Raw genomic sequence first — 25,488 nt, forward strand, 5'->3', positions numbered from 1 at the left:
TTGGGGAATGGGCCAACCACAGTGGCTCACACCTGTAATCCCGGCACTTTGGTGGGCTGTCATGGGAGGATAGCTTGAACCGAGGAGTTCAAGACCAGCCTGGGCAATGTAGTGGGATTATACCTCTATAAAAAATAAAAATAAATAAATTAGCCAGGCATGGTGGTGCATGGCAGTAGTCCCAGCTACTTGGAAGGCTTAGGTGGGAGGATTGCTTGAGCCCAGGAGGTCAAGGCTGCAGTGAGTCGTGATCGTGCCACTGCATTCCTGCCTTGGTGACAGAGTGAGACCCTGTCTTGAAATAATAATAATAATTCTGATTTAAAAAGCCCCCCAGAAAGTATATACTATAGGATTCATTTACATAAAATTCAAGAAAATGCAGGATAACCTGTAGTGACACAAAGCAGATTAGAAATTATTGTAATCCCAGCACTTTGGGAGGCCAAGGCAAGCCTCCCTCACTTGAGGTCAGGAGTTTGAGAGCAGCCTGGGCAACATAAAAAGACCCCATCTCCACTAAAAATACAGTCAGGCAAGGTGGTGCACACCTGTGGTTTCAGCTACTTGGGAGGGTGAGGCATGAGGATCGCTTGAAACCTGGAGGAGGAGGTTGTAGTGAGTCAAGATCCCACCACTGCACTCCAGCCTGGGTGACAGAGCGAGACTCTGTCTTGGAAAAAAAAAAAAAAAGTGAATCTTTGTGGGCCAGGTGCAGTGGTTTATACCTGTAATCCCAGCATTTTTGAGGCTGAGGTGGGTGGATCACCTGAGATCAGTTCAAGACCAGCCTGGCCCTGTCTCTACTAAAAATACAAAAATTAGTCAGGCGTGGTGGCAGGCACCTGTAATCCCAGCTACTCAGGAGGCTGAGGCAGGAGAATGACTCGAACCTGGGAGGTGGAGGTTGCAGTGAGCCATGATCACGCCACTACATTCCAGCCTGGGCGACAGAGCAAGACTCTGCCTCAAAGAAAAGAAAAAAAAAAGTAAATCTTTGTGACCTTGATTGAGAAAATGGTTTTTTAGATAGGACACTAAAGCACAAGCAAGAGAAGAAAAAATAGATAAAATGGACTTCCCTGGCCGGGCACGGTGGCTCACGCCTGTAATCCCAGCACTTTGGGAGGCCGAGGCAGGTGGATCACGAGGTCAGGAGATCGCGACCATCCTGGCTAACACGGTGAAATCCGGTCTCTACTAAAAAAATACAAAAAATTAGCCAGGCGTGGTGGTGGGCACTTGTAGTCCCAGCTACTCGGGAGGCTGAGGCAGAAGAATGGTGTGAACCCAGAAGGCAGAGCTTGCAGTGAGCTGAGATTGTGCCACTGCACTCCAGCCTGGGCAACAGTGCGAGACTCTATTTCAAAAAAAAGGACTTCACCAAAATAGAATAAAAAAACTTTTGTGCTTCAAAAGACATCATGAAGAGAATAAAGACAACCTACAGAGGGAAACAAAATTGCAAATCATATATCTGATAAAGGACTAGTTTCCCAGATATATAAAGAACTCTTACGATATAAAGGTAGCCCAATTAAAACATGGGCAAATTGTATGATCATTGCAATGCTATTCACAATAACAAAAACATGTAATGAACCTAGGTGCCCATCAATGGTGCTTTGGATAAAGAAAATGTGGTATGGATACACCATAGAATACTACACAGCCATAAAAAGGAAGAAAAATCATGTCCTTTGCAGCAACATGAATGCAGTTGGAGGCCATTATCCTAAGCAAACTAAGTGGGAGCTAAACATTGGGTATATATGAACACAAAGATGGTGTATTAGTCCATTTTCACACTGCTGATAAAGACATACCCAAGACTGGGTAATTTATACAGGAAAAAGGGTTTAATGGACTTACAGTTCCACGTAGCTAGGGAGGCCTCACAATCATGGCGGGAGGCAAGGAGAAGCAAGTCACGTCTTACGTGGATGGCAGCAGGCAAAGAGAGCTTTTCAGGGAAACTGCTATTTTTAAAACCATTGGATCTCCTGGGACTTATTCACTATCATAAAAACAGCAGGAGAAAGACCTGCCCCCATGATTCAATTACCTCCCACTAGGTCCCTCCCACAACAGGTGGCAATTCAAGATGAGATTTGGGTGGGGACACAGCCAAAACATATCAGATGGTAACAGTAGACACTGGGGACTATAGAGAGCAGAGAGAAGGAGACAAGGGCAGAAAAACTACCTGTTGGACACTGTGCTCGGTACCTGAGTTCAGTCATACTTCAAACCTCAGCACCATGCAATATACCTTGTAACAAATCTGCACATGTACCTTCTGATTCTAAAAGAAAAGTTGAGGCCGGGTGTGGTGGCTCACACCTGTAATCCCAGCACTTTTGGGTGGGTGGATCACTTGAGGTCAGGAGTTTGAGACCAGCCTGACAAACATGGTGAAACCCCATCTCTACTAAAAATACAAAGAAAAAAAAAAATTAGGCCGGGCACGGTGGCTCACGCCTGTAATCCCAGCACTTTGGGAGGCCAAGGTGGGCAGATCACGAGGTCAGGAGATCGAGACCATCCTGGCTAACATGGTGAGACCCTGTCTTACTAAAAATACAAAAAATTAGCCGGTCGTGGTGGCGGGCACCTTTAGTCCCAGCTACTCTGGAGGCTGAGGTAGGGGAATGGTATGAACTCAGGAGGCGGAGCTTGCAGTGAGCCGAGATGGCGCCACTGCACTCCAACCTGGGCAACAAAGCGAGACTCCATCTCAAAACAAAAACAAAAACAAAAACAATTAGCTGGGTGTGGCGGTGTGCACCTGTAGTCCCAGCTACTCTGGAGGCTGAGGCAGGAGAATTGCTTGAACCCGCGAGGCAGAGGTTGCAGTGAGCCGAGATCGTGCTACTGCACTCCAGCCTGGTAACAGAGTGAGACTCCATCTCCAAAAAAAAAAAAAAAAAAAAAGGCCGGGCGCGGTGGCTCAAGTCTGTAATCCCAGCACTTTGGGAGGCCGAGACGGGCGGATCACGAGGTCAGGAGATCGAGACCATCCTGGCTAACACGGTGAAACCCCGTCTCTACTAAAAATACAAAAAACTAGCCGGGCGAGGTGGCGGGCGCCTGTAGTCCCAGCTACTCGGGAGGCTGAGGCAGGAGAATGGCGTAAACCCGGGAGGCGGAGCTTGCAGTGAGCTGAGATCCGGCCACTGCACTCCAGCCTGGCCGACAGAGCGAGACTCCGTCTCAAAAAAAAAAAAAAAAAAAGAAAGAAAGAAAGAAAAGAAAAGTTGAGGCCGAGCGCAGTGGCTCATGCCTGTAATCCCAGCACTTCGGAAGGCCAAGGTGGGTGGATCACTTGTGGTCAGGAGTTCTAGACCAGCCTGACCACAACATGGTGAGACCCCGTCTCTAGTAAAAATACAAAAATTAACTGGGTGTGGTGGCAGGCACCTGTAATCCCAGCTACTCAGGAGGCTGAGGCAGGAGAATTGCTTGAACCCGGGAGGCAGAGGTTGCAGTGAGCCAAGATGGTGCCACTGCACTCCAGCCTGGGTAACAGAGCCAGACCCTGTCTCAAAAAAAAAAAAAAAAAAAAAAAAAAAAAAAAGTTGAAAAAGGAAAAATAAAAACAAAGGCAAAGAGTCTTTTTTTTTTTTTTTGAGATGGAGTCTTGCTCTGTCACCCAGGCTGGAGAGCAGTGGCGCGGTCTCGGCTCACTGCAACCTCCACCTCCCAGGTTCATGCCATCCTCCTGCCTCAGCCTCCTGAGTAGCTGGGACCACAGGCGCCTGCCACCACACCCGCCTAATTATTTGTATTTTTAGTAGAGACAGGGTTTCACTGTGTTAGCCAGGATGGTCTGGATTTCCTGGCCTCGTGATCCGCCCGCCTCAGCCTCCCAAAGTGCTGGGATTACAGGCGTGAGCCACCGTGCCCAGCCGAGGCAGAGTCTTAATACACATTTTTACAGAGAAGATCTACAAATGGCCAATAAGTACCATACAAGAAAAGATGCTCGATACCATTAGTCATCAGAGAAACACAAATCAAATTATGAGATGCCACTTCACACCCACTAGGGTGGCTATAATTAAAAACGACAGGAAGCAAGTGTTGGCAAAGAAATTGGAACCGTTGGCTGGGCGTGGTGGCTCAACCTGTAATCCCAGCCCTTTGGGAGGCTGACGTGGGAGGATCACTTGAGGCCAGGAGTTTGAGACTAGCCTGGGCAACATAGTGAGACCCCATTTCTACAAAAAAAAAAAAAAGTAAAAAATTAGGCATGGTGGTGCGCACCTGTAGTCCCAGCTACTCAGAAGGCTAAGGCAAGAGGATCACTTGAGCCCAGAAGGTTGAGGCTGCAGTGAGCCACGATCACACCACTACACCCCAGCCTGGGGGACAGAGAGAGACCCTGTCTCAAAAATAAAATAAAATAAAATAAAAATAAAATAAAATAAAATAAAGAAATTGGAACCCTTGTGCATTGCTAGTGTAAATGTAAAGTGGTACAGCTGCTTTGGAAAGCAGTCTGGCCTTTCCTCAAAAAGCTAAACATAGAGTTATCATATATTCACTCCTCAGTATATACCCAAGAGAAACGAAAACATATGTCACACAAAGATTTATATGCGAATGTTCATAGCATTATGCATAATAGCCCCAAAGTGGAAAAACCCCAATGTTCACCAACTGATGAGTGGGTAAACAACTTATGGTACATTCATTATAATAGAATATTATTCAGCCATAAAAAGCACAACAGACATACACAAAATATTATTTAGACTTAAAAAGGAATGAAGTTGGCCAGGTGCAATGGTTCAGGCCTGTAATCCCAGCACTTTGGGAGGCTAAGGCAGGAGGATCACTTGAGGTCAGGAGTTCGAGACCAGCCTGACCAACATCTTGAAACTCCATCTCTACTAAAAATACAGAAATTAGCTGGGTGTGGTGGTGCCCGCCTGTAATCCCAGCTACTTGGGAGGCTGAGGCAGGAGAATCACTTGAACCAGGGAGGAGGAGGTTGCAGTGAGCCGAGATCACGCCACTGAACTCCAGCCTGGGCAACAAAACAATACTGTCTCAAAATAAATAAATAAAATAAAATAAAAAAATTAGCCAGGGGCCGGACATGATGGTTCATGCCTGTAACCCTAGCACTTTGGGAGGCCGAGGAGGGAGAATCACGTGGTCAGGAGGTCGAAAGCAGCCTGGCCAACTGGTGAAACCCTGTTTTGACTAAAAATACAAAAAAAAAAAAAAAAAAAAAAAAAAACAACTTGGCCAGGTTGGTGGCACCCGGCTGTTATCCCAGCTACTCAGAAGGCTGAGGCAGGAGAATCGCTTGAACCCGGGAGCAAGAGGTTGCAGCGAGCCAAGATCACACCACTGCATTCCAGCCTGGGTGACAGAGCAAGACTCCATCTCAAAAAAAAAAAAAAAAAAAAAAAAAAATTAGCCAGGCATGGTAGCATGTCTGTGGTTCCAGTGACTCGGGAAGCTGAGGAAGGAGGATTGCTGTGAGCTGTGATCGTGATGCTGGACTCCAGTCTGGACGACAGAGCGAGACTCCATCTCAAAAGAGAAAACATTATACTGAATGAAATAATCCAGTCACAAAAGAAAAAATACTATATGAGTCCATTTATATGCAGTACCTGGAGTAATGAAATTCTTAGAGACAGAAAGTAGAATGGTGCGTGCCAGGGGCTGTGGGGAAGAGGAATGAGGAGTGAGCGTTTCATGGGGATGGAGTTTCAGTTTGGGAAGGTGAGGAAAATTCTGGAAGTGGATGATGGTGACGGTTGCACAACAATGTGAATATACTTAAGGCTACTGCACTGTTCATTTAAGTGGTTTAAATGATACATTTTATGTTACATATATTTTACCACAATAAAAAAAATCAAAAGGAATTAGGTACTGATAATGCTGCAATGTGAATGAATCTTGAAAACATTATGCTGAATAAAAGCAGCCAGTCATGTGGCTCACACCTGTAATCCCAGCACTTTGGGGGGCCGAGGCTGGAGAATCATGAGGTCAGGAGTTCGAGACCAACCTGGCCAACATGGAGAAACCCCGTCTCTACTGAAAATACAAAAAGTAGCCGGGTATAGTGGCAGGTGCCTGTAATCCCAGCTACTTGGGAGGCTGAGGCAGGAGAATTGTTTGAACCCGGGAGGTAGAGGTTGCAGTGAGCCAAGATTGCGCCATTGCACTCCAGCCTGGGTGACAAGAGCAAGACTCTGTCTCAAAAAAAAAAAAAAAAAAAAAAAAAGCCAATCACAAAAGACCATATATGATTCCATTTATAGGAAATGTGAAGGATAGGCCAATCTATAGAGAAAGAAAGTAGATTTGTGGTTGCCAGGGCTAGGTGGGGCAGGCTTGGGGGCAAATGCAGAGTCACTGTTAAGATCTCAGCTCACTGCAACCTCCACCTCCCAGGTTCAAGCGATTCTCCTGCCTCAGCTTCACAAGTAGCTGGGATTACACGCGCCCACCACCAGGCCCAGCTAATTTTTTTTTTTTGTTTTGAGACTGAGTCTTGCTCTGTCACCCAGGCTGGAATGCAGTGGCGTGATCTCGGCTCACTGCAAGCTCCGCCTCCCAGGTTTACGCCATTCTCCTGCCTCAGCCTCCCCAGCAGCTGGGACTACAGGCACAAGCCTGTACGCCCGGCTAATTTTTTTTGTATTTTTAGTAGAGAGGGGGTTTCACCGTGTTAACCAGTATGGTCTCGATCTCCTGACCTTGTGATCCGCCCGCCTCGGCCTCCCAAAGTGTTGGGATTACAGGCGTAAGCCACTGTGCCCAGCCAATGCCTGGCTAATTTTTGCATTTTTAGTAGAGATGGGGTTTTACCATGTTGGCCAGGCTGGTCTCGAACTCCTGACCTCAGGTGATCCATTCGTCTTGGCCTCCCAAAGCACTGAGATTACAGGTGTGAGCTGCCAGGGTACGAGGTTTATTTTGGGGGAGATGAGAATGTTCTACTATTGATTGTGCCAACAGGGCACCATGGCTCATGCCTGTAATCCTAACACTTTGGGAGGTTGAGAGGGGAGGATCGCTTGAGCCCAGGAGTTCGAGACCAGCCTGGCCAACACAATGAGACCTTGTCTCTAAGAAGAAAAAAATCAAACCATCAATGCCATTAAAGTTCCCAGAGTCTCTCTGCTAACTCCAAAGCCCTTCCGTCAGACAGCTACACTTCCTGAATTTCATGTTTATTGTTTCCAAACTTTCACTCTGTATGTATCTCCAAGCAACATAAAATATAGTTTTGCCTGTTTCTTTTCTTTTCTAGACAGGGTTTCGCTCGGTCACCCAGCACTGCACTGCTGGAGTGCAGTGGCAGGATCACATCTCACTGCACCCTCGATGTCTCCTGCTCAAGCAATCCTCCTGCCTCAGCCTCTCAAGTGTTGAGATTACAGGTGTGAGCCAGTAGACCGGGCAGTTTGGCTTGCTTGCTTTCTCCTTCTTTCTTCCTTTCTTTCTTTTTCTTCCTTCCTTCCTTTCTTCCTTCCTTTCTTCCTTCCTTCCTCCCTCCCGTCTCTCTCTCTTTCTTTCTGTTTCTCTGTTTCTTTCTTTCTCTCTCTCTTTTTTCTTTCTTTTTCTTTCTCCCTCTCTCTCTTCCTCCCCTCCCCTCCCTCCCTCCCTTCTCTCTCTCTCTTTCTCCCTCTCTCTCCCTCCCTCCCTCCCTCTTTTTTTTCTCTCTTTCTTTCTTTCTTTCTTTCTTTCTTTCTCTTTCTTTCTTTCTTTCTCTTTCTTTCTTTTCTTTCTTTCTTTCTTTCTGTCTCTCTCTCTCTCTCCCTCCCTCTCTCTCTCTCTCCCTTCCCTCCTCTCTCTCTCTCTTTCTTTCCTTCTTAGATGGAGTCTGACACTCTGTCACTCAGGCTGGAGTGCAGTGGCGCAATCTCGGCTCACTGCAACCTCCGCCTCTCGGGTTCAAGCAATTCTCCTGCCTCAGCCTTCTGAGTAGCTGGGATGACGGGCACGTGCCACCACACCTGGCTAATGTTTTGTATTTTTAGTAGAAATGGGGTTTCACCTTGTTAGTCAGGCTGGTCTTGAATTCTTGACCTCGTGATCCGCCCGCCTTGGCCTCCCAAAGTATTGGGATTACAGGCGTGAGCCACTATGCCTGGCCAATTTTGCCTGTTCCTAAGCTTTATGTAAACAGTAGTATAATGAATATATTTTTCTGCTGCTTCCCTTTTTCACTCAGTGTTGTTTGAGAGTCATTCAAATTCACATGCGTGGATGTGTTTTCTCATTTTTGTTGCTGTGTAGTATGAAGTACTCCACTGTATGAAGACACGCTGATGCCTTTGCCATTCTCCTATGGTTGGACATTTGGATTGTTTCCAGGTTTTGTGGTTACTACAAATAATACAGGCAGAGCGCGCTGGCTCACGCCTGTAATTCCAGCACTGTGGGAGGCTGAGGTGAGCGGATCCCCTGAGGTCAGGAGTTGGAAACCAGCCTGGCCAACATGGGAAAACCCTGTCTCTACTAAAAATACAAAAATTAGCTGGGCGTGGTGGCGGGTGCCTGTAATCCCAGCTACTTAGAAGGCCGAGGCACGAGAATCGCTTGAACCCGGGAGGTGAAGGTTGTAATGAGCCAAGATCGTGCCACCACACACTCAGCCTGGGTGACAGAGCAAAACTCTGTCTCAAAAATAAAAGACAAATAATAATAATAATAATAATAATAATAATAATTCTTCCTGTCCCTGCCTCCTAGTCCGAGAGGGAAAGATTTTGTGGAAGTTCATGTTAATTTCCTATAGCTACTGTAACAAATTCACACAAAATCAGCGGCTTTAGACAATTCAAATGTGTCATCTTATAGTTCTGGATGTCAGGAGCCCAAAATGGTTGTTTGTTTGTTTTGAGACAGTGTCTCGCTCTGCCGCCCAGGCTGGAGTGCAGTGGCGCAATCTCAAATAATACAGGCGCTCTGCCTGTATTATTTGTAGTAACCACAAAACCTGGAAACAATCCAAATGTCCAACCGTAGGAGAATGGCAAAGGCATCAGCGTGTCTTCATACAGTGGAGTACTTCATACTACACAGCAACAAAAATGAGAAAACACATCCACGCATTGCTCACTGCAACCTCCACCTCCCGGGTTCAAGCCATTATTGTGCCTCAGCCTTTTGAGTAGCTGGGATTATGGGTGGGTGCCACCACACCCAGCTAATTTTTGTATTTTTAGTAGAGATGGAGTCTCACCACGTTGGCCAGGCTGGTCTCAAACTCCTAAGCTCAAGTGATCTGCCCGCCTCCGCCTCCCAAAGTGCTGGGATTACAGATGTGAACCACCATGCCCTGCCCCAAATGGGCTTTATTCGGCTAAAATCAAGGTGTCCTCCTGGAGTCCCCAAGGGCCGAGTCCATTCCCTTGCCTTTTTCTGCTTCCAGAGGTTGCCTGCATTCCTTGGCTTATGGCTTCTTCCTTCATCTTCAAAGCCACCAAGGTAGTGTCTTCCAGTTTCTCTCTGACTCTGGCCCTCTGCTTCCACTATCAGATTTCCTTCTCGGATTCTGACCCTCCTTCCTCCCTCTTATAAGAACCCTTGTGATTACATTGGGTCCAACTTGTGATCTAGGATGCTCACTGCATCTCAAGAATCTTGTTTTTTTTTTTTTTTTTTTTTTGAGTCAGGGTCTTGCTCTATTGCCCAGGCTGGAGTGCAGTGGCACTATCATAGCTCACGGTAGCATCTAACTCCTGAAACCAAGTGATCCTTTTGCCTCAGCCTCCTGAGTAGCTGGGACTACAGGCATGCACCACCATACCTGGCTACTTACAAAAAATTTTGTTTGTAGAGATGGGGGTTTCACTATGTTTTCCAGGCTGGTCTTGAACTCTTGTGGTCAAGTGATCCTTCTGCCTTAGCCTCCCAAAGTGCTGGGATTACACGCGTGAGCCACCAAGCCTGGCCCACCTCAAGATTCTTTTTTTTGAGACGGAGTCTTGCTCTGTCACCCAGGCTGGAGTGCAGTGGCACAATCTCGGCTCACTGCAAGCTCCCCCTCTTGGGTTAATGCCATCCTCCTGCCTCAGCCTCCTGAGTAGCTGGGACTACAGGCGCCTGCCACCATGCCCAGCTATTTTTTTTTTTTTTGTATTTTTAGTAGAGATGGGGTTTCACCATGTTAGCCAGGATGGTCTCGATCTCCTGACCTCGTGATCCGCCTGCCTTGGCCTCCCAAAGTGCTGGGATTACAGGCGTGAGCCACCGTGACCAGGATTTTTTTTTTTTTTAATTTTAGAGATGGAGACTTGCTCTGTCACCCAGGCTGGAGTGAGTGGTGCCATCTCGGCTCACTGAAGCTCTGCCTCCCAGGTTCAAGCGATTCTCCTGCCTCAGCCTCCCAACCATCTCAAAATTCTTTTTTTCTTTTCTTCTCCCCCTTTTTTTTTTTTTTTCTTGAGATGGAGTTTTGCTTTTGTTGCCCAAGCTGGAGTGCAATGGCATGATCTTGGCTAGCTGCAACCTCCGCCTCCCAGGTTCAAGCGAGCCTCCTGCCTCAGCCTCCCAAGTAGCTGGGATTACAAGCATGCACCACCACGCCTGGGTAATTTTGTATTTTTAGTAGAGACGAGGTTTCTCCATGTTGGTCAGGTTGGTCTCAAACTCCCAACCTCAGGTGATCCGCCCGCTTCGGCCTCCCAAAGTGCTGGGATTATAGATGTGAGTCACCATGCCTGGCCAAGATTCTTAACTCAACTGCATTTGTAGAGTCCCTGTTGCCATGTAAGGTAACATATTTACAGGTTCCAGGGTTACCATGGGGACATCTTCTGGGACAAGGGGGAATTACTGGATCTACCACAGAGGGAAACAAATAAGTAGGTGTGACATGAGCATCTTTGAATTACCCAGTTGGTTAAAGTGTTCTCCAAACGGAACCAATTCTGTCTTCCACTAACATTACATAAGAGTTCCTGGTTCTCCCTTTCCTCACCAACACTTGATGTTACTGGACTTTTTAATTTGTGCCAACCTAACAGCTATGAAATGTCTGAGCTCTGAATTCTATGTGATCAAAAAGAGAAGGGTGGCCCATGGTACTGAACGTGAAAAAGCAGAGCCCTAGCAGTAAGAAGGTGGTTGGTAACCTTGGCTAGAGGGATGCACTTGAAATGGTGGGAGGGAGTGAAATTAGACTGAGCCACAGATCAAGGGGGAGTGGTGAGAAAAATGGACAGAGGAAGTGCAGGGTGTAGAGGGTACTTTCAAAATGTTGGGTGGTAGGCCGGGCGCGGTGGCTCAAGCCTGTAATCCCAGCACTTTGGGAGGCCGAGACGGGCGGATCACGAGGTCAGGAGATCGAGACCATCTTGGTTAACACGGTGAAACCCCGTCTCTACTAAAAAATACAAAAAATTAGCCGGGCGCGGTGGTGGGCGCCTGTAGTCCCAGCTACTCGGGAGGCTGAGGCAGGAGAATGGTGTGAACCCGGGAGGCGGAGCTTGCAGTGAGCTGAGATCCGGCCACTGCACTCCAGCCCGGGCGACAGAGTGAGACTCTGTCTCAAAAAAAAAAAAAAAAATGTTGGGTGGGGAGAGAAAGGGAAGTCTAAAGGCAGCAATTACTGGTAAAAGAGACAGAGAGAGAGAGAAAGAGAGAGAGAGAGACAGACAGACAGACATTCATTACTAGTGTAGTGGAACAAGGCATTTTTTTTTTTTAATTTTTTAAGATGGACTCTTGCTCTGTCATCCAGGCTGAAATGTGGTGGCACAATCTTGGCTCACTGCAGCCTCCACCTGCTGAGTTTGAGCAATTCTCCTGCCTCAGCCTCCCAAGTAGCTGGGACTACAGGTGTGAGCCACCACGCCCAGCTAATTTTTGTAGTTTTAGTAGAGACAGTGTTTCACCATGTTGGCCAGGCTGGTCTTGAACTCCTGACCTCAGGTGATTCGCTTCCCTTTGGCCTCCCAAAGTGCTGAAATTATAGTCGTGAGCCATGGTGCCCCTCCCAAGGCATCTTAAAGGAGTGAAGGAGACAGGTGAAAGTGACACCCACAGCAAGGGTACCTGGGTTGGCTTTGGTATGAAGACAGGTTGCCCTTCCTGGAGGTAGTAGGGAAGGAAGGGCTCTGGACAGAGACAAAGAACATGCAGCCAGGCGTGGTGGCTCATACCTGTAATCCCAGCACTTTGGGAGACCATGGTGCGAGGATCACTTGAGTCCAGGAGTTCAAGACCAGCCTGGATAATATAGCAAGTTCATATTGCTACAAAAAAAAAATAAAATATTAGCTGGGCACAGTAGTGCAGGCCCGTAGTCCCAGCTACTGGGGAGGCTGAGGTGGGAGGATGCTTTGAGCCCAGGAGTTCGAGGCTACAATGAGCTATGAACGAGCCACTGCATTCTTGCCTGGACAACACAATGAGACTATGTCTCAAAAAAAAAAAAAAAAAAAGCAAAGATGTGGCGACAGGAACTGGCAGGAGAGTTATCTGCTGAGGGGCAGGAGTGAGCTTGGGTGTCTGAGGAGTATGGGGAAGGTTTACAGGGGGAATTGTTGTGGGATATTGAGGCTGAACAAAGGGAGATCAGCGAGAAAGAGGGGGCAAGCTGAGGTAGGAGCCTCCCGTTGAAGCTGAGGCTTGTAACACAAAGTGGGAGGGGCCGAGGGAGGGCTGGATAGAGGGAGTATCTAGGGGACCCCTGAACACTTAGTGAACACAATGGGCCCTGAGGTGGCAGAGCAAACTGGGGAGCTCAGAAAGGCTTACCAGAGGACGTGACTTTTGAGCTGGGCTTCAAAGGTTCAATAGGAGTTCTGAAATTGAAGGAGAAAATAATGGAACCAAAGAGAAGTCCACAGGCAAGGTAAGGGCTGAAAGAAATGGTGAAGGGGGCCAGGCATGGTTGCTCACGCCTGTAATCCCAACACTTTGGGACACCGAGGTGGGTGGATCACTTGAGGTCAGGAGTTCAAGACCAACCTGGTCATCATGGTGAAAACCCCGTCTCTACTAAAAACACACACAAAAAGGCCGGGCGCGGTGGCTCAAGCCTGTAATCCCAGCACTTTGGGAGGCCGAGGTGGGTGGATCACGAGGTCAGGAGATCGAGACCACCCTGGCTAACATGGTGAAACCCTGTCTCTACTAAAAATACGAAAAATTAGCCGGGCATGGTGGCAGGTGCCTATAGTCCCAGCTACTCGGGAGGCTGAGGCAGGAGAATGGCGTGAACCTGGGAGGCAGAGCTTGTAGTGAGCTGAGATCGTGCCACTGCACTCCAGCCTGGGTGACAGAGTGAGACTCCGTCTCAAAAAAAAAAAAAAAAAAAATTACCCGGGCATGGTGGTGCATGCCTGTGATCCCAGCTACTCCAGAGGCTTAGACAGGAGAATTGTTTGAACCTGGGCGGCAGAGGTTGCAGTGAGCTGAGATCACGCCACTGACTCCAGCCTAGGTGACAGAGGGAGACTGTCTAAAAAGAAACAGTGAAGGGACTGTGTGAGTTCAGAGGAAAAGAAATAACCCCCTAGCCTGGGAAGGTGGAGAGGGTTTCCTGGAAGTGGTGATATTCCAGATGAGTCTTGAAGGGGAAAACCAATTTTAGTTATCATAAAAATGTATAAATGTTTAAAAAAAATGTAGACTTTTATGGTCTGTCAACAAGCCTGCCCTGCCGTTTTCCCCAGACATTGGCACCATGCCTGCCCACCGTGCTATGGCTACATGGAGACAGTCCTTGCTCAGCTCTTCCCGCCCCTATGCCTTGGCGTATGGATTTCTGTTTGCTTTCATTATTTTCTCCTTCAACTTCAGAACTCCTATTCAACCTCTGAAACCCAGCTCAAATGCCACCTCCTCTGGTAAGCCTTCCTAATCGCCCTTTGTACTTCTGTAGCAGTGTATTAAGGTGGAACAAGCTCAGTTGTCATTTTTGTTTTTTGAGACGAGTCTCACTCTGTTTCCCAGGCTGGAGTGCAGTGGCAAAATCATAGGTCACTGCAGCCCCAACCTCCTGGGCTCAAGTGGTCTTCCAGCCTCAGCCTCCTGAGGAGCTGGGGCTACAGGCATGAGCCACCACGGCCAGCTAATTTATTTATTTTTTGGCAGAGACCGAGGTCTTACTATGTTGCCCAGACTGGGTCACTCATTGTCTGACTTAATTTCTGAGTGTCTATTTCCTGAAATGGGGACAATGGCTAAGCCTATTTGTAAAGACAAGGTACAGGACATATTGGGGATCACATGGGAATCAAAAAGCTATCACGGGGTGACACCTGCCATTTGTCTTATACTAGAGTTATCTGAGTGGGAATGGGACTCTGTCTTAATCCATGAACTCCCTGAGGGCAGGTATAATGTCCCCACAGGGCCTAGCCCAGTGTTCAGCGCAGAGCAGCATCGTATGCTCTGTGGACACTGTACAAATGAGAAGAAATGGGACTGTATCATTTACCTGTAATGTGACTTTGGGGAGACGACATCATCTCTTTTTTTTCTTTTTTTTCTTTGAGACGGAGCATGGAGTCTCACTCGGTTGCCCAGGCTGGAGTGCAGTGGTGTGATCTCAGCTTACTGCAACCTCCGCCTCCCACGTTCAAGCGATTCTCCTGCCTCAGCCACCCGAGTAGCTGGAATTACAGGCGCCCACCACCATGCCTGGCTAATTTTTGTTGGTCAGGCTGGTCTCAAACTTCTGACCTCAAATGATCCACCCGCCTCAGACTCCTAAAGTGCTGCGATTACAGGCGTGAGCTGTAATCTGTGATGTTTCTGTATCTCTAAAATAACGCATAGTGGGTATTGACCTACTATGTGTATTCATTATAACATTGCTAGCCATATCACTATCCCTCAGCATTTAAATTTTATTTTTATAGAGATGGGGCCTTGCTGTGTTACCCAGGCTGGTCTCAAAACTGAGCTCAAGCAATCTCCCACCTCTGCCTCCGGAGTAGCTAGGACTACAGACCCATGCCACCATGTCCGGATACTTTTTAAAAACATTTTAGTACTTTTTTTTTTTTTTTTTTTTTTTTTGAGAGGGAGTCTGGCTCTGTCGCCCAGACTGGAGTGCAGTGGCCGGATCTCAGCTCACTGCAAGCTCCGCCTCCCGGGTTTACGCCATTCTCCTGCCTCAGCCTCCCGAGTAGCTGGGACTACAGGCGCCCGCCACCTCGCCCGGCTAGTTTTTTTGTATTTTTTAGTAGAGATGGGGTTTCACCGTGTTAGCCAGGATGGTCTTGATCTCCTGACCTCGTGATCCGCCCGTCTCGGCCTCCCAAAGTGCTGGGATTACAGGCTTGAGCCACTGCGCCCAGCCTTTAGTACTTTTTAAAACTGTTCTTTTCACTCTTTTGACAATTAAAAAAAAAATTTTTTTTTTTTTTAATAGAGACGGGGGATCTTGTTATGTTGCCCAGGCTGGTCTCAAACTCCTGGCCTCAAGCGATCCTCCCTTCTCGGTCTCCCAAATCGCTGGAATTACAGGAGAGAGCCACCGCGCCCAGGCAGCAGTCAGCGCTCACCATCAAAAATCCCACTTTACAGAAGAGAAAACTGAGGCTTGGGGAGGGCTGCAAGGCAGGAGCTCCTGGCGCCCGGCCAAAGTCAGAAAATTGTTGTTGCCGTCGGAGGGGAAAATGTGCACGGGATCTGCAAATTGTATCCGTTCGGGGTGGGAGAGTCAGTGCCTGGGGGCGTGGTGAGCCAGAGCCAGGTGCTGGGGCGCAGAGTAGGGCGGCTCAGATCGGGAGGGGCGGGGAGATCCGGCTGCGGGGAGAACCTGGGGTGCGGGAAGCGCGGCCCGGCATGGCGCGGCCGGGGCGGGGAGGGGTGCGGCCCGCCCCCTCCCTGCCCCACCCCCAGCCCCGGCGCCGCGGCTCCTTTAAGAGCGGGCGGGGCGCCCCCTGGCGGCGGAGCGGCGCGTGCGACCGGAGCCGGAGCGGATCCCGGAGCCGGAGCGGAGCCGGGGCGGAGCGGGCCGAGCGGGCCGAGCCAGCAGCCGAGCTGGGGGCGCGGGCGGGCGGCATGTACCGGGCCCGGGCGGCGCGGGCGGGGCCGGAGCCCGGCAGCCCGGGGCGCTTTGGGATCCTCAGCACCGGGCAGCTCCGGGACCTGCTTCAGGATGAACCCAAGCTGGACCGGATCGTGCGGCTCAGCAGGAAGGTAGCGCGGGGGGCGCGGGCGGGGGGCGCGGGGGACGGGCAGCGGCCTGCAGGACCTGCCGCCCGAGCGAAGGGCCGCGCGGGCCGGGCCGCGGGGCCGCCCGTGGGCGCGGAGCTTGGCACGTACGAGTGGGCCCCGCGGAGCCACCCCCCGGGGGAGGGGGCGCTTGGAGCTGGCCTGGGGCGGGTGGGGCGCTGGGGACCGGGGGGGGGGCACCTGTGCACCCCCGGGATGGCCGCGAGGCGTGTCCTACAGCGGATGCTCCGGGGAGGTGTGTTCCGGGGGGCTGTGTTGTGGGGGGCCCTGGCTTGCACACCCACGTTCTGTAAGGGCCAGAAAGAGAAGGCGCCTTCCACTGAGAGAACTAGGGGCCTGTTTGATACCTGGAGGGGCTGTTGGGGGGTCTACGCATTCTGGGGGCGCAAGAGGGGGCTTTGTGCCTGGCGCTGGGGAGGGGTGGTGGAAGCTGCCGTGTGTATTGCATAGGCCACCGTAAGAGAAAGTTGTATATTTCACGGGAGATAGGCCCGGGCTGGTTGTCTGTGGGGGCAGAAAGGGAAAGTGTGTGTTGAAAGCAGGCGGGCGAGGAGGGGCTTGTGCATCCCACAGGGGACAGATGGAGGGGAGTGCGTTCTCCAGGGGCAGGGAGGGGAGGCTGGGCCCTGCTAGAGACAAGGAAAAAGCCGTCTCCAGGGCCAGGGGCTGCTGTAAGCCCGGAGCAGGGAGGAAAAGGGGGTGTGTATTCCTTGGGGTGTGATGATTCCACTGGAGGCAGAGGAGGGGGTGGGAAGGGAAGAGAGGGTGACCCGAGGGGGTGCTGTGAGGGGACGGGGTGCAGACACCCCTCTGGAGAGGATGAGCAGGGGGTGGGAGTGTTTTCGGTGCAAACACCTGAGGAGGAAGCAGACAAAGGCCTGGAGTGAGAGGGAAGCTGTCCATGCATGGAAAATGGGGCAGAGGAGGGAGGGGCACTCCTCCGGGACCTGAGCAGACATATTAATTGAAAAATTAAAAATTAACTAACATTTGTAGAGGCCTTTATAGTTTTCCTCACTTAAGTCTCGCAACAACCCTTAAGGTGGATGTTTTTAACTCGATTTGTAAAAGAGGAAACTGAGGCCAGAGAGGGCGCTCAGGGCAGAGCCAGGTCTGGTCCTGGCCTGTCGCCGTCCCTTCACCTGTTGGGTTTGCCACCCTGAAGGCTGGGGCCTGACAGGTGCCTTTGGCCTGGCCCGCAGGCACGGTCACCCAGTAGGGTGGACGGGGCAGATCCCCGGAGCGGGCCTCTTAGCTCCTCTCTGCCCGCAGTTCCAGGGCCTGCAGCTGGAGCGTGAGGCCTGCCTGGCCTCCAACTACGCACTGGCCAAGGAGAACCTGGCCTTGCGGCCCCGCCTGGAGATGGGCCGAGCTGCCCTGGCCATCAAATACCAGGAGCTTCGCGAGGTGGCCGAGAACTGCGCTGACAAGCTGCAACGACTGGGTGAGGGCATGTCTGGGAGAACCACCTGGGGCTGGTGGGGGCAGCTGGCCATCCGGTGGGTTGGCCTTGGGAAGTGCCAGGCTCTGATGGATGGGACTTGGGCGGACCTGCTCCTGGCCTCCTGGGCAATAGAGTTGAAGTGAGAAGAAATGGGGAGGGTTGGGTGGGAGAGAGGGTACCCAATACCCAGGGTCCCCCTGAGGTGCTGTGGGGGACAAAGCCTCCCGTCTCTTTTGCACTAGGATGAGGGGCAGAACTTTGGTAGGGGCCGTATCCACAAAGCGGTCACATGGGCGTGGTACAGATGAGGAAACTGAGGCTCTAGACCAGAGGAAAGGGGAATATAGAATCACATGGGGTCAACGGGAGAGTGCAAGCTTGGGGCCCTGGCCTGTCACTCTGTCCCTCTGTGGCCCTCAGAGGAGAGCATGCATCGCTGGAGTCCCCACTGCGCGCTGGGCTGGCTGCAGGCTGAGCTAGAAGAGGCGGAGCAGGAGGCAGAGGTGAGGGGAGGGGTGGCTGGGGCTGGGGGCCAAGAGGGAGATCCATTCTCCGCCACCCCCCAGCTCATTCTTACACCTCAGGCTGGGGAGCCGCTCCTCTGGGAAGCCCACCCTGAATGCCTGGCCCATAGGAGAGCCTAGCATTGCTGTCCGCCAGCACTGGACAGCCAGCAGGGCTCACTTTCCTACCTGTGAATTATTTTTTGGGCTCCCCTGTGACTGGGCCAGGGCAGCGTGGATCTGGGGCTGCAGAGGAGCTGGGGCAGACTTTGTGCTGGGTTGGGAGTGTACCGCTCAGTGAGCTGAAGGTGGCGGGCCCCCGAAGGACATGTTAAGTCTATACTTCACATGTGTCCCTGCCTCTGCTACTGCCTCATTGCTGACCCAGGTTTGGTGATGGCATCCTTATTTTCGAAGTTAGGGCTGGGCGCGGTGGCTCACGCCTGTAATCCCAGCACTTTGGGAGACTGAGGTAGGCGGATCACTTAAGGTCAGGAGTTCGAGACCAGCCTGAGCAACATGGCAAAACTCCGTCTCTACTAAAAATACAAAAAAAATTAGCTGGGCGTGGTGGTGCATGCCTGTCATCTCAGCTACTTGGGAGGCTGAGGCAGCAGAATTGCTTGAACCCGGGAGGCGGAGGTTGCAGTGAGCCTTGATCACGCCACTGCACTCTGGCCTGGGCCACGGTTAGACTGTCTCAGAAAAAAAAAAAAGAAGTAGTTAGGAGGACATTTGTCTGCAGTTCACTCAGCAAGTGGTCAGAGGCAGGCCCAGGCTAGAACGCAGGTGCCCTGTCCCCCAGCTGAGGGGTGATCTCCATGGGGAGGGCCTCAGGGTGGGAAGGAGTAAGGACCAGTCTCCAGTCTGTGGTCGTGCCCCTCCCAAGTCCTCCCTTCCCTCCCGGCCCAGGAGCAGATGGAGCAGCTGCTGCTGGGGGAGCAAAGCCTGGAGGCCTTCCTGCCTGCCTTCCAGCGTGGCCGCGCCCTGGCCCACCTGAGGCGGACGCAGGCGGAGAAGCTGCAGGAGCTGCTGCGGCGTCGGGAGCGCTCTGCACAGCCGGCCCCCACCTCGGCTGCTGATCCCCCCAAATCCTTCCCGGCTGCAGCTGTCCTGCCCACTGGGGCCGCCCGGGGGCCACCAGCAGTACCCCGGAGCCTGCCCCCCTTGGACTCCCGCCCAGTACCCCCATTGAAGGGCTCCCCCGGGTGCCCCCTCGGCCCGGCCCCTCTGCTGAGCCCTCGGCCCTCGCAGCCAGAGCCCCCCCACCGGTAGGATCCAGGGTGTGGCCCCCCAGTGGGGGGGCCTAGACAAACTTGATGCGTGGCTCCTCCTCCTCCCCCACTGCCTGGGTGGGGGGAGGGGCAGGCCCCTCCCCCTGGCCTCAGGCAGGCCCTGGCCCTGGCCCTGGAGGCTGAGCTGGGGAGGAGGGCCCCCTGGAAGAGGCCAGAGACGGGGCTGGGGGTGGGTGAGCAGGGCTGTACGCCTCTGGCGCTGAAGACACCCTGCCTTTTTTGTTTCCCTGCCCCGGGGCCTCCAGGGTGATGGACCAGCCCCATGAAAGAACTTGACTCACCTACGGGGGGCCTGGGAAGATGTCTGGGTCCCCCAGGGGCCTTGCCAAGGGGACCTGTCGCACCCCACCACTCCAGTGGGCTCGCACAATGCCAAGGCCGCCAGGAGTGTTTTACATCATGTCCTGAGCCTACCTTTCCCCCAAATTCTGGGGTCCACGGCCTAGAAGCCAAGTGGTCAGGCCTTGGCTGTGAGGACAGGGACACTGTGGCCCTGGGGCTACTACGTGTCCACACATGCTCCAGACCCTGGGGCAAGGTAGGCCAGGGGCTTCTGACCTGCGCAGGCGAGAGTGGGCCATCCCCAGGAAAGACCATTCTGTATTTTTCTGTCCCTGTCTCCTTAGAATGGAAGCTTTTTGAGGGCAGGTCCTTGTCTTTGTACGTTCTGTCCCCAGCCCCGCCTCTTAGGGGCCGTCAATAAATGTGATGATGAGGATGACGATGCTGCCAGACTCCTCTCTGCTGTTGCAGCCTCCACAGCTCAGCTCCTGTGCTTCCACTTCCTACTTTTGAGATGCTCTCCCCTCCTTTCTGCCTATGCAAAGCCCAGCTGTCCAGGTCCAACACCGCCGCTGCCTCTTCCATGAAGCCTTCTCTGATTACCAACCCGTGAGAGCCTTTCCTAAATCTTAACTTCCCAGCACTTCCGGTCAGAAGCGCTCACTGCTCCATCTTGGTTCTCCAATTGCCTCTCTTGTATGCACCTTCTTTTCCCGGGTTGCCCGTAAGCCCGATTGGAATGGTACCTGGTCTTCTCTGGCCTGCCAAATGACGGTCCCCATGGAGTGATGGAGGGCATTTTGCAGGAGTGATAGCATCTGTCCTCAGCCAGGGGGAACGCTAGGTGCCAGTTTGGCTGATGAGTGTGGGACAAGGAGATGGGATATACCCCGAGTCAGCTTAGGTCAAGTCCAATGAGATGCAGTTTGGCAGGGAGGCGTGGAAGTTCTTGCAAACAAAAGGGGACAGTCACAGTGTTGTGTGAAGCCTACAAAGCTAATATGGTCTTGGTCCATGTTAATAAGGACATAACTATCTGGAAAGAGGGAGGTGTTGGGGTTGCTTTACTTTTCACTTAAGTTTTTTACTGGAAGAGGAGCCCCTCCACCCACCCACCCCAAAAAGCACCTTTGGAGAAATAAGGATGAGAAAGTACAGTCAGTGAGGTACAGTTGAGGGATCTGTTTGAAATGTGTGTGGGTGTGTGATGTTGAGCCTTTGAATCTCTAAAGGGTTAGGTCACCTAGAACCAGAGGTCAAAGCCAAGACCTTGTAATTGCCCACCTCGGCCTCCCAAAGTGCTGGGATTGCAGGCGTGAGCCACTGCGCCCAGCCCGAGGCTCTTAAATTAGGGATGAGGCCAGGTGCGGTGGCTCATGCCTGTAATCCCAGCACTTTGGGAGGCCAAGGCGAGTGGATCACCTGAAGTCAATAGTTCAAGACCAGCCTGGCCAACATGGCGAAAACTCATCTCTACCAAAAATAGAAAAATTAGCCAGGCATGGTGGTAGGGACTTGTAATCCCAGCTACTCAGGAGGCTGAGGCAGGAGAATTGCTTGAACCCGGGAGGCAGAGGTTGCAGTGGGTCGACATCACACCACTGCACTCCAGCCTGGGCGACAAAAGTGAAACTCCATCCCCCGCCAAGAAAAAAAGTTAGGGGTGCTCTGTGAGATGGATGGTCCTCATCCCTGATGACATGGGGGCAGCAACCGCTTGATGGGCCTTTTAGAGATGTTGGCTGTCGCTAGAGGGATTGGGCTGTGGGGGCTTTAGAACCTCAGGCCTAGACACAGTGGCCCGCTAGTATGGGCACAGTTCAAGCACTGAGAGTACCCACTTCAGAACCTCCATCCCACCTTGGTCTTGGTTCTACTCTCTTCACTGCTGGCACTTCCGCTGCTGGAGGCCAAGGGACACCAGAACTGCTGAGTTCCTGCTGAGATGACCGAAGACTGAGCAGCCTTGGAAGACCTCTCCCCCGTGCTCTCCTCAGCACAGTCTGGGGCAGGCTGGGCCCCTTTTGCCCTGGCTTCCCGTTCCTGGTGCAAGCTTCCAGGGTGCAAAGCAGTCTATTCCCACGAAAAAGTACTCTTGCCCCATTTTTCTGAAAATGCCTGGGGCCTCTGCTGTTTTTTCATTTTTGTTTTTGTTTTTGAGATGGGGTTTTGCTCTTGTTGCCCAGGCTGGAGTGCAATGGAGTGATCTCAGCTCACCGCAACTTCCACCTCCCAGATTCAAGCCATTCTCTTGCCTCAGCCTCCCGAGGAGCTGGGATTACAGGCATGTGTCACCAAGCCCGGCTAATTTTGTATTTTTAGTAGAGACAGGGTTTCTCCATGTTGGTCAGGCTGGTCTTGAACTCCTGACCTCACGTGATCGGCCTGCCTTGGCCTCCCAAAGTGCTGGGATTACAGGTGTGAGCCACCGTGCCCGGCCTTTTTTTTTTTTTTTTTTGCTCTCCTTCATGATGGACATGGGGTAGAGTTTGCAATTGAAAGGGAAAAAGGGGCAAAGGTTGGGCAGGTCTGAGCCTTTCTCCACTATCATGAATTGGGGAGCAGCCTTTAGGAGGCAGCAGCTACCAGGTTGAGGCTCCCATCCCCAGGGCAGGTAAGAAGCAGAGAAAGTTGAGACATGGACAAGAGAGGGACTAGGAAGAAGTGTTACCATGGGAACCAGATGGGGTCCTTCAGAAGGCCTCCCACACACCTCGTCTTGCACAGAGCTGATTCTGCTTTAGAGGGGCCGGCAGTGAGACCCCTCTGTGTTCAGCGTCAGCCTGAAAATGATCCCAGGCAGGTGAGGATGGACACTACCAGAGTGGAGTGGGCCCAGTTCTGGGTGGCCATGGAAAGGCTTCCAGTTGGGTGGTTTGAAAAATCAACCCCTGGCCAGGCGCGGTGGCTCAAGCCTATAATCCCAGCACTTTGGGAGGCCGAGACGGGCGGATCACAAGGTCAGGAGATCGAGACCATCCTGGCTAACACGGTGAAACCCCGTCTCTACTAAAAAATACAAAAAAAAAAAAAGTAGCCGGGTGAGGTGGCAGGCGCCTGTAGTCCCAGCTACTCGGGAGGCTGAGGCAGGAGAATGGCGTAAACCTGGGAGGCGGAGCTTGCAGTGAGCTGAGATCTGGCCACTGCACCCCAGCCTGGGCGGCAGAGCAAGACTCCGTCTCAAAAAAAAAAAAAAAAAAAAGAAAAAGAAAAATCAACCCCTTTTGCTTGAAGGTACATGGAATGTTCTGGAAGGTTCTGGAAGGTGTAGCACTCTGGGCCCTTCCTTTTGCCTAAAACCTTCTGGAACTTGCTGCTTCCAGATTCTGGGGGTCCCAGGAATGTCCCTGGCTGTGATCTTCTGTGAGAGAGAACAAACTTGAGGGTCTGCATCAGGGGGCTCATGAGAAAGGTCCTACCTATTAGATACCACCTTGCTTTTACAAAACAAAAACAAAGATGTCTCCAAATAAAACTCCCACCCCTTTTAATAAAAACAGAGCTCCCTGTTCCTCAGGAAAGTATTATGTATACCTCCTTGTTTGGGAATCACTAGCTTCTGCATTTTTCTAACCTTCCCCCTCTTGTTTTCCAAATATGAAACATAGTAACATTAAATGTGCTTTTCCTTTTTCCTAACCAATCAAGGCTCACTGAGCTAAGTAGGCTCCAACCAGTGTGGGCTCAAACCTTCACCACTGAATCATGTAGTCCCTGCAAAGCCACGGCTAAGAGCTTGCCCCTGACCTCCCAGGCTAGAGAATCGGATGGTTTCTAAGAGACCCAGCTGGACTTGCTGCAGGTTTATCTCAGCGTATACAAGGATTTTACACAAAAAACGGAGGGAACTGGTGTTACTGTACCAAAGGGCCTCTGGTCCTGTCTAAGCTTATCATTGCTGTAGACCTCTCCAGAGATTCTCCTTGTCCCACAATGAAAATAAGATTTCACTTAACCTCCCTGCATAAAGTGCAAGCTCTTTGCCGCAACATATGATACAGGAATTTGCAAACTCAAATGCCTACAGGGGCCAGGAAGGTAACACAGAGGTGCAAAGCAGTCCCTTTCCAGGAAGAAACACTCCTGCCCCTATTCTTCTGAAAAATATATGGTCCCTCTTTACTTTTTTGCTTTCCTTCTTGATGGACGTGGGGTATAGAAATGTTTTTCTGCTATGGGAAAAACGGTGCAAGTGTGTAGATAAAAGGCCTTTTACACTTCACCCCTATTGGTGGAAGTGCAGCAAACTGGGGCGTTTTGTCTCATCTAAATTGACAAAATTTGTTGTCTTTCTTTTGAGACAGGGTCTTACTCTGTCACCTAGGCTGGAGTGCAGTGATGTGATCATAACTTACTTGCAATCTCGACCTCCCAGGCTCAAGCCATCTTCCCACCTCAGCTTCCCAAGTAGCTGGGACTACAGGTGAGCGCCACCATGCCTGGCTAATTTTTGTATTTTTTTGTAGAGATGGGGTTTTGCCATGCTGCCCGGGCTGGTCCCGAACTCCTGGGCTCAAGGGATCCGCCCACCTTGGCCTCCCAAAGTGCTGGGATTATAGGCGTGAGCCACTGTGCCTGACCTAAAAGGGGAAATGCTACTGAGCTTCTCCCACAGTGCTAATGCAGGTATGTGAACTGCATGGTGGCAGATTTTCTCATTTTTTGAGAGATTAGAAATCTGTTTTTATGGGGACGGTGGCTCATGCCTATAATCCCAGCAGTTTCGGAGGCCGAGGAGGGTGGATCACTTGAGGTCAGGAGTTCGAGACCAACCTGGCCAACATGGCGAAACCGTCTACTAAAAATACAAAAATTAACCAGGCGTAGTGGCACATGCCTGCAGTCCCAGCTACTTGGGAGGTTGAGGCAGGAGAATCATTTGAACCCAGGAGGTGGAGGTTGCAGTGAACTGAGATTGCACCACTGCACTCCAGCCTGGGCAACAGAGTGAGACTCCGCCTCAAAAAAAAAGAAAAAAAAAGAAAAAGAAATCTGTTCTTATGCCCAAGTTTTGAATGTTGGGTAAAGTTGTTTTAGGACACTGTGCCAGCCAAATACTGTCTGCAAAGTGGCTGTGGCCTGTGAACCCCAAATCCCAGTCTGCTCTTCGTACTCCTCTAACAGGCCTTTCCTGCCATTTCTTTTTCTGAGACGGAGTCTCACTCTGTCACCCAGGCTGAAGTGCAGTGTCATGATCTTGGCTCACTGCAACCTCCGCCTCCTGGGTTTAAGCTATCCTCCCACCTTGGCCTCCTGAGTAGCTAGGATTACGGGTGTGTGCCACCATGCCTGCCTAATTTTTTTTTTTGAGGTGGAGTCTCGCTCTGTCACCAGGCTGGAGTGCGGTGGCGCAATCTTCGCTCACTGCAACCTCCATTTCCCCGGTTCAAAAGATTCTCCTGCCTCAGCTTCCTGAGTAGCTGGGACTACAGGTACGCACCACCATGCCCAGCTAATGTTTTGTCTTTTTAGTAGAGATGGGGTTTCACCATGTTGGCCAGGATGGTCTTTATCTCTTGACTTCGTGATCCACCCACCTTGGCCTCCCAAAGTGCTGGGATTACTGGCGTGAGCCACTGCATCCAGCCAATGTTTTACATTTTTGTTTGAGATGGAATCTTGCTCTGTTGCCCAGGCTAGAGTACAGTGGCGCGATCTCAGCTCACTATGACTTCCTCCTCCCAGGTTCGAGCGATTCTCCCGCCTTAGCCTCCCGAGTAGCTGGGATTACAGGCACCCACCATCATGCTTGGCTAATTTTTATATTTTTATAGATGGGGTTTCA

The 25,488-nt window shown here is 51.3% G+C and overlaps 1 protein-coding gene and 1 long non-coding RNA gene across 4 annotated transcripts in view; both read left to right on the forward strand.

The window, feature by feature from the left end:
- Positions 1-14,824, forward strand: part of LOC106997358 (uncharacterized) — a 21,002-nt gene extending 6,178 nt beyond the window's left edge. Inside the window, exons 2-3 of the long non-coding RNA XR_001443513.3 lie at positions 13,665-13,838; positions 14,490-14,824. This is a non-coding gene — a long non-coding RNA (uncharacterized LOC106997358). The remainder of the gene's footprint in view (positions 1-13,664; positions 13,839-14,489) is intronic.
- Positions 14,825-15,280: 456 nt separating this feature from the next.
- VPS37D (VPS37D subunit of ESCRT-I) lies at positions 15,281-20,146 on the forward strand. Of its 3 annotated transcripts, none has more exons than XM_028845683.2 (4): positions 15,284-16,143; positions 17,452-17,623; positions 18,044-18,126; positions 19,045-20,146. In XM_028845683.2, exons 1-4 carry the CDS (start codon positions 15,388-15,390, stop codon positions 19,399-19,401), a joined length of 1,368 nt encoding a protein of 455 aa, XP_028701516.2. In that variant the 5' UTR covers positions 15,284-15,387; the 3' UTR covers positions 19,402-20,146. The 3 variants fall into 3 exon arrangements, with proteins under 3 accessions (XP_077852652.1, XP_028701516.2, XP_014988810.2); XM_015133324.3 differs by having other exon boundaries at positions 15,289-16,143; positions 19,039-20,146; XM_077996526.1 differs by lacking the exon at positions 18,044-18,126 and having other exon boundaries at positions 15,281-16,143; positions 17,452-17,586; positions 19,102-20,146.
- Positions 20,147-25,488: the final 5,342 nt, after the last annotated feature.

Source organism: Macaca mulatta, chromosome 3 (genome assembly GCF_049350105.2).
Source record: "Macaca mulatta isolate MMU2019108-1 chromosome 3, T2T-MMU8v2.0, whole genome shotgun sequence".
Taxonomy (NCBI): Eukaryota; Metazoa; Chordata; class Mammalia; order Primates; family Cercopithecidae; genus Macaca; species Macaca mulatta.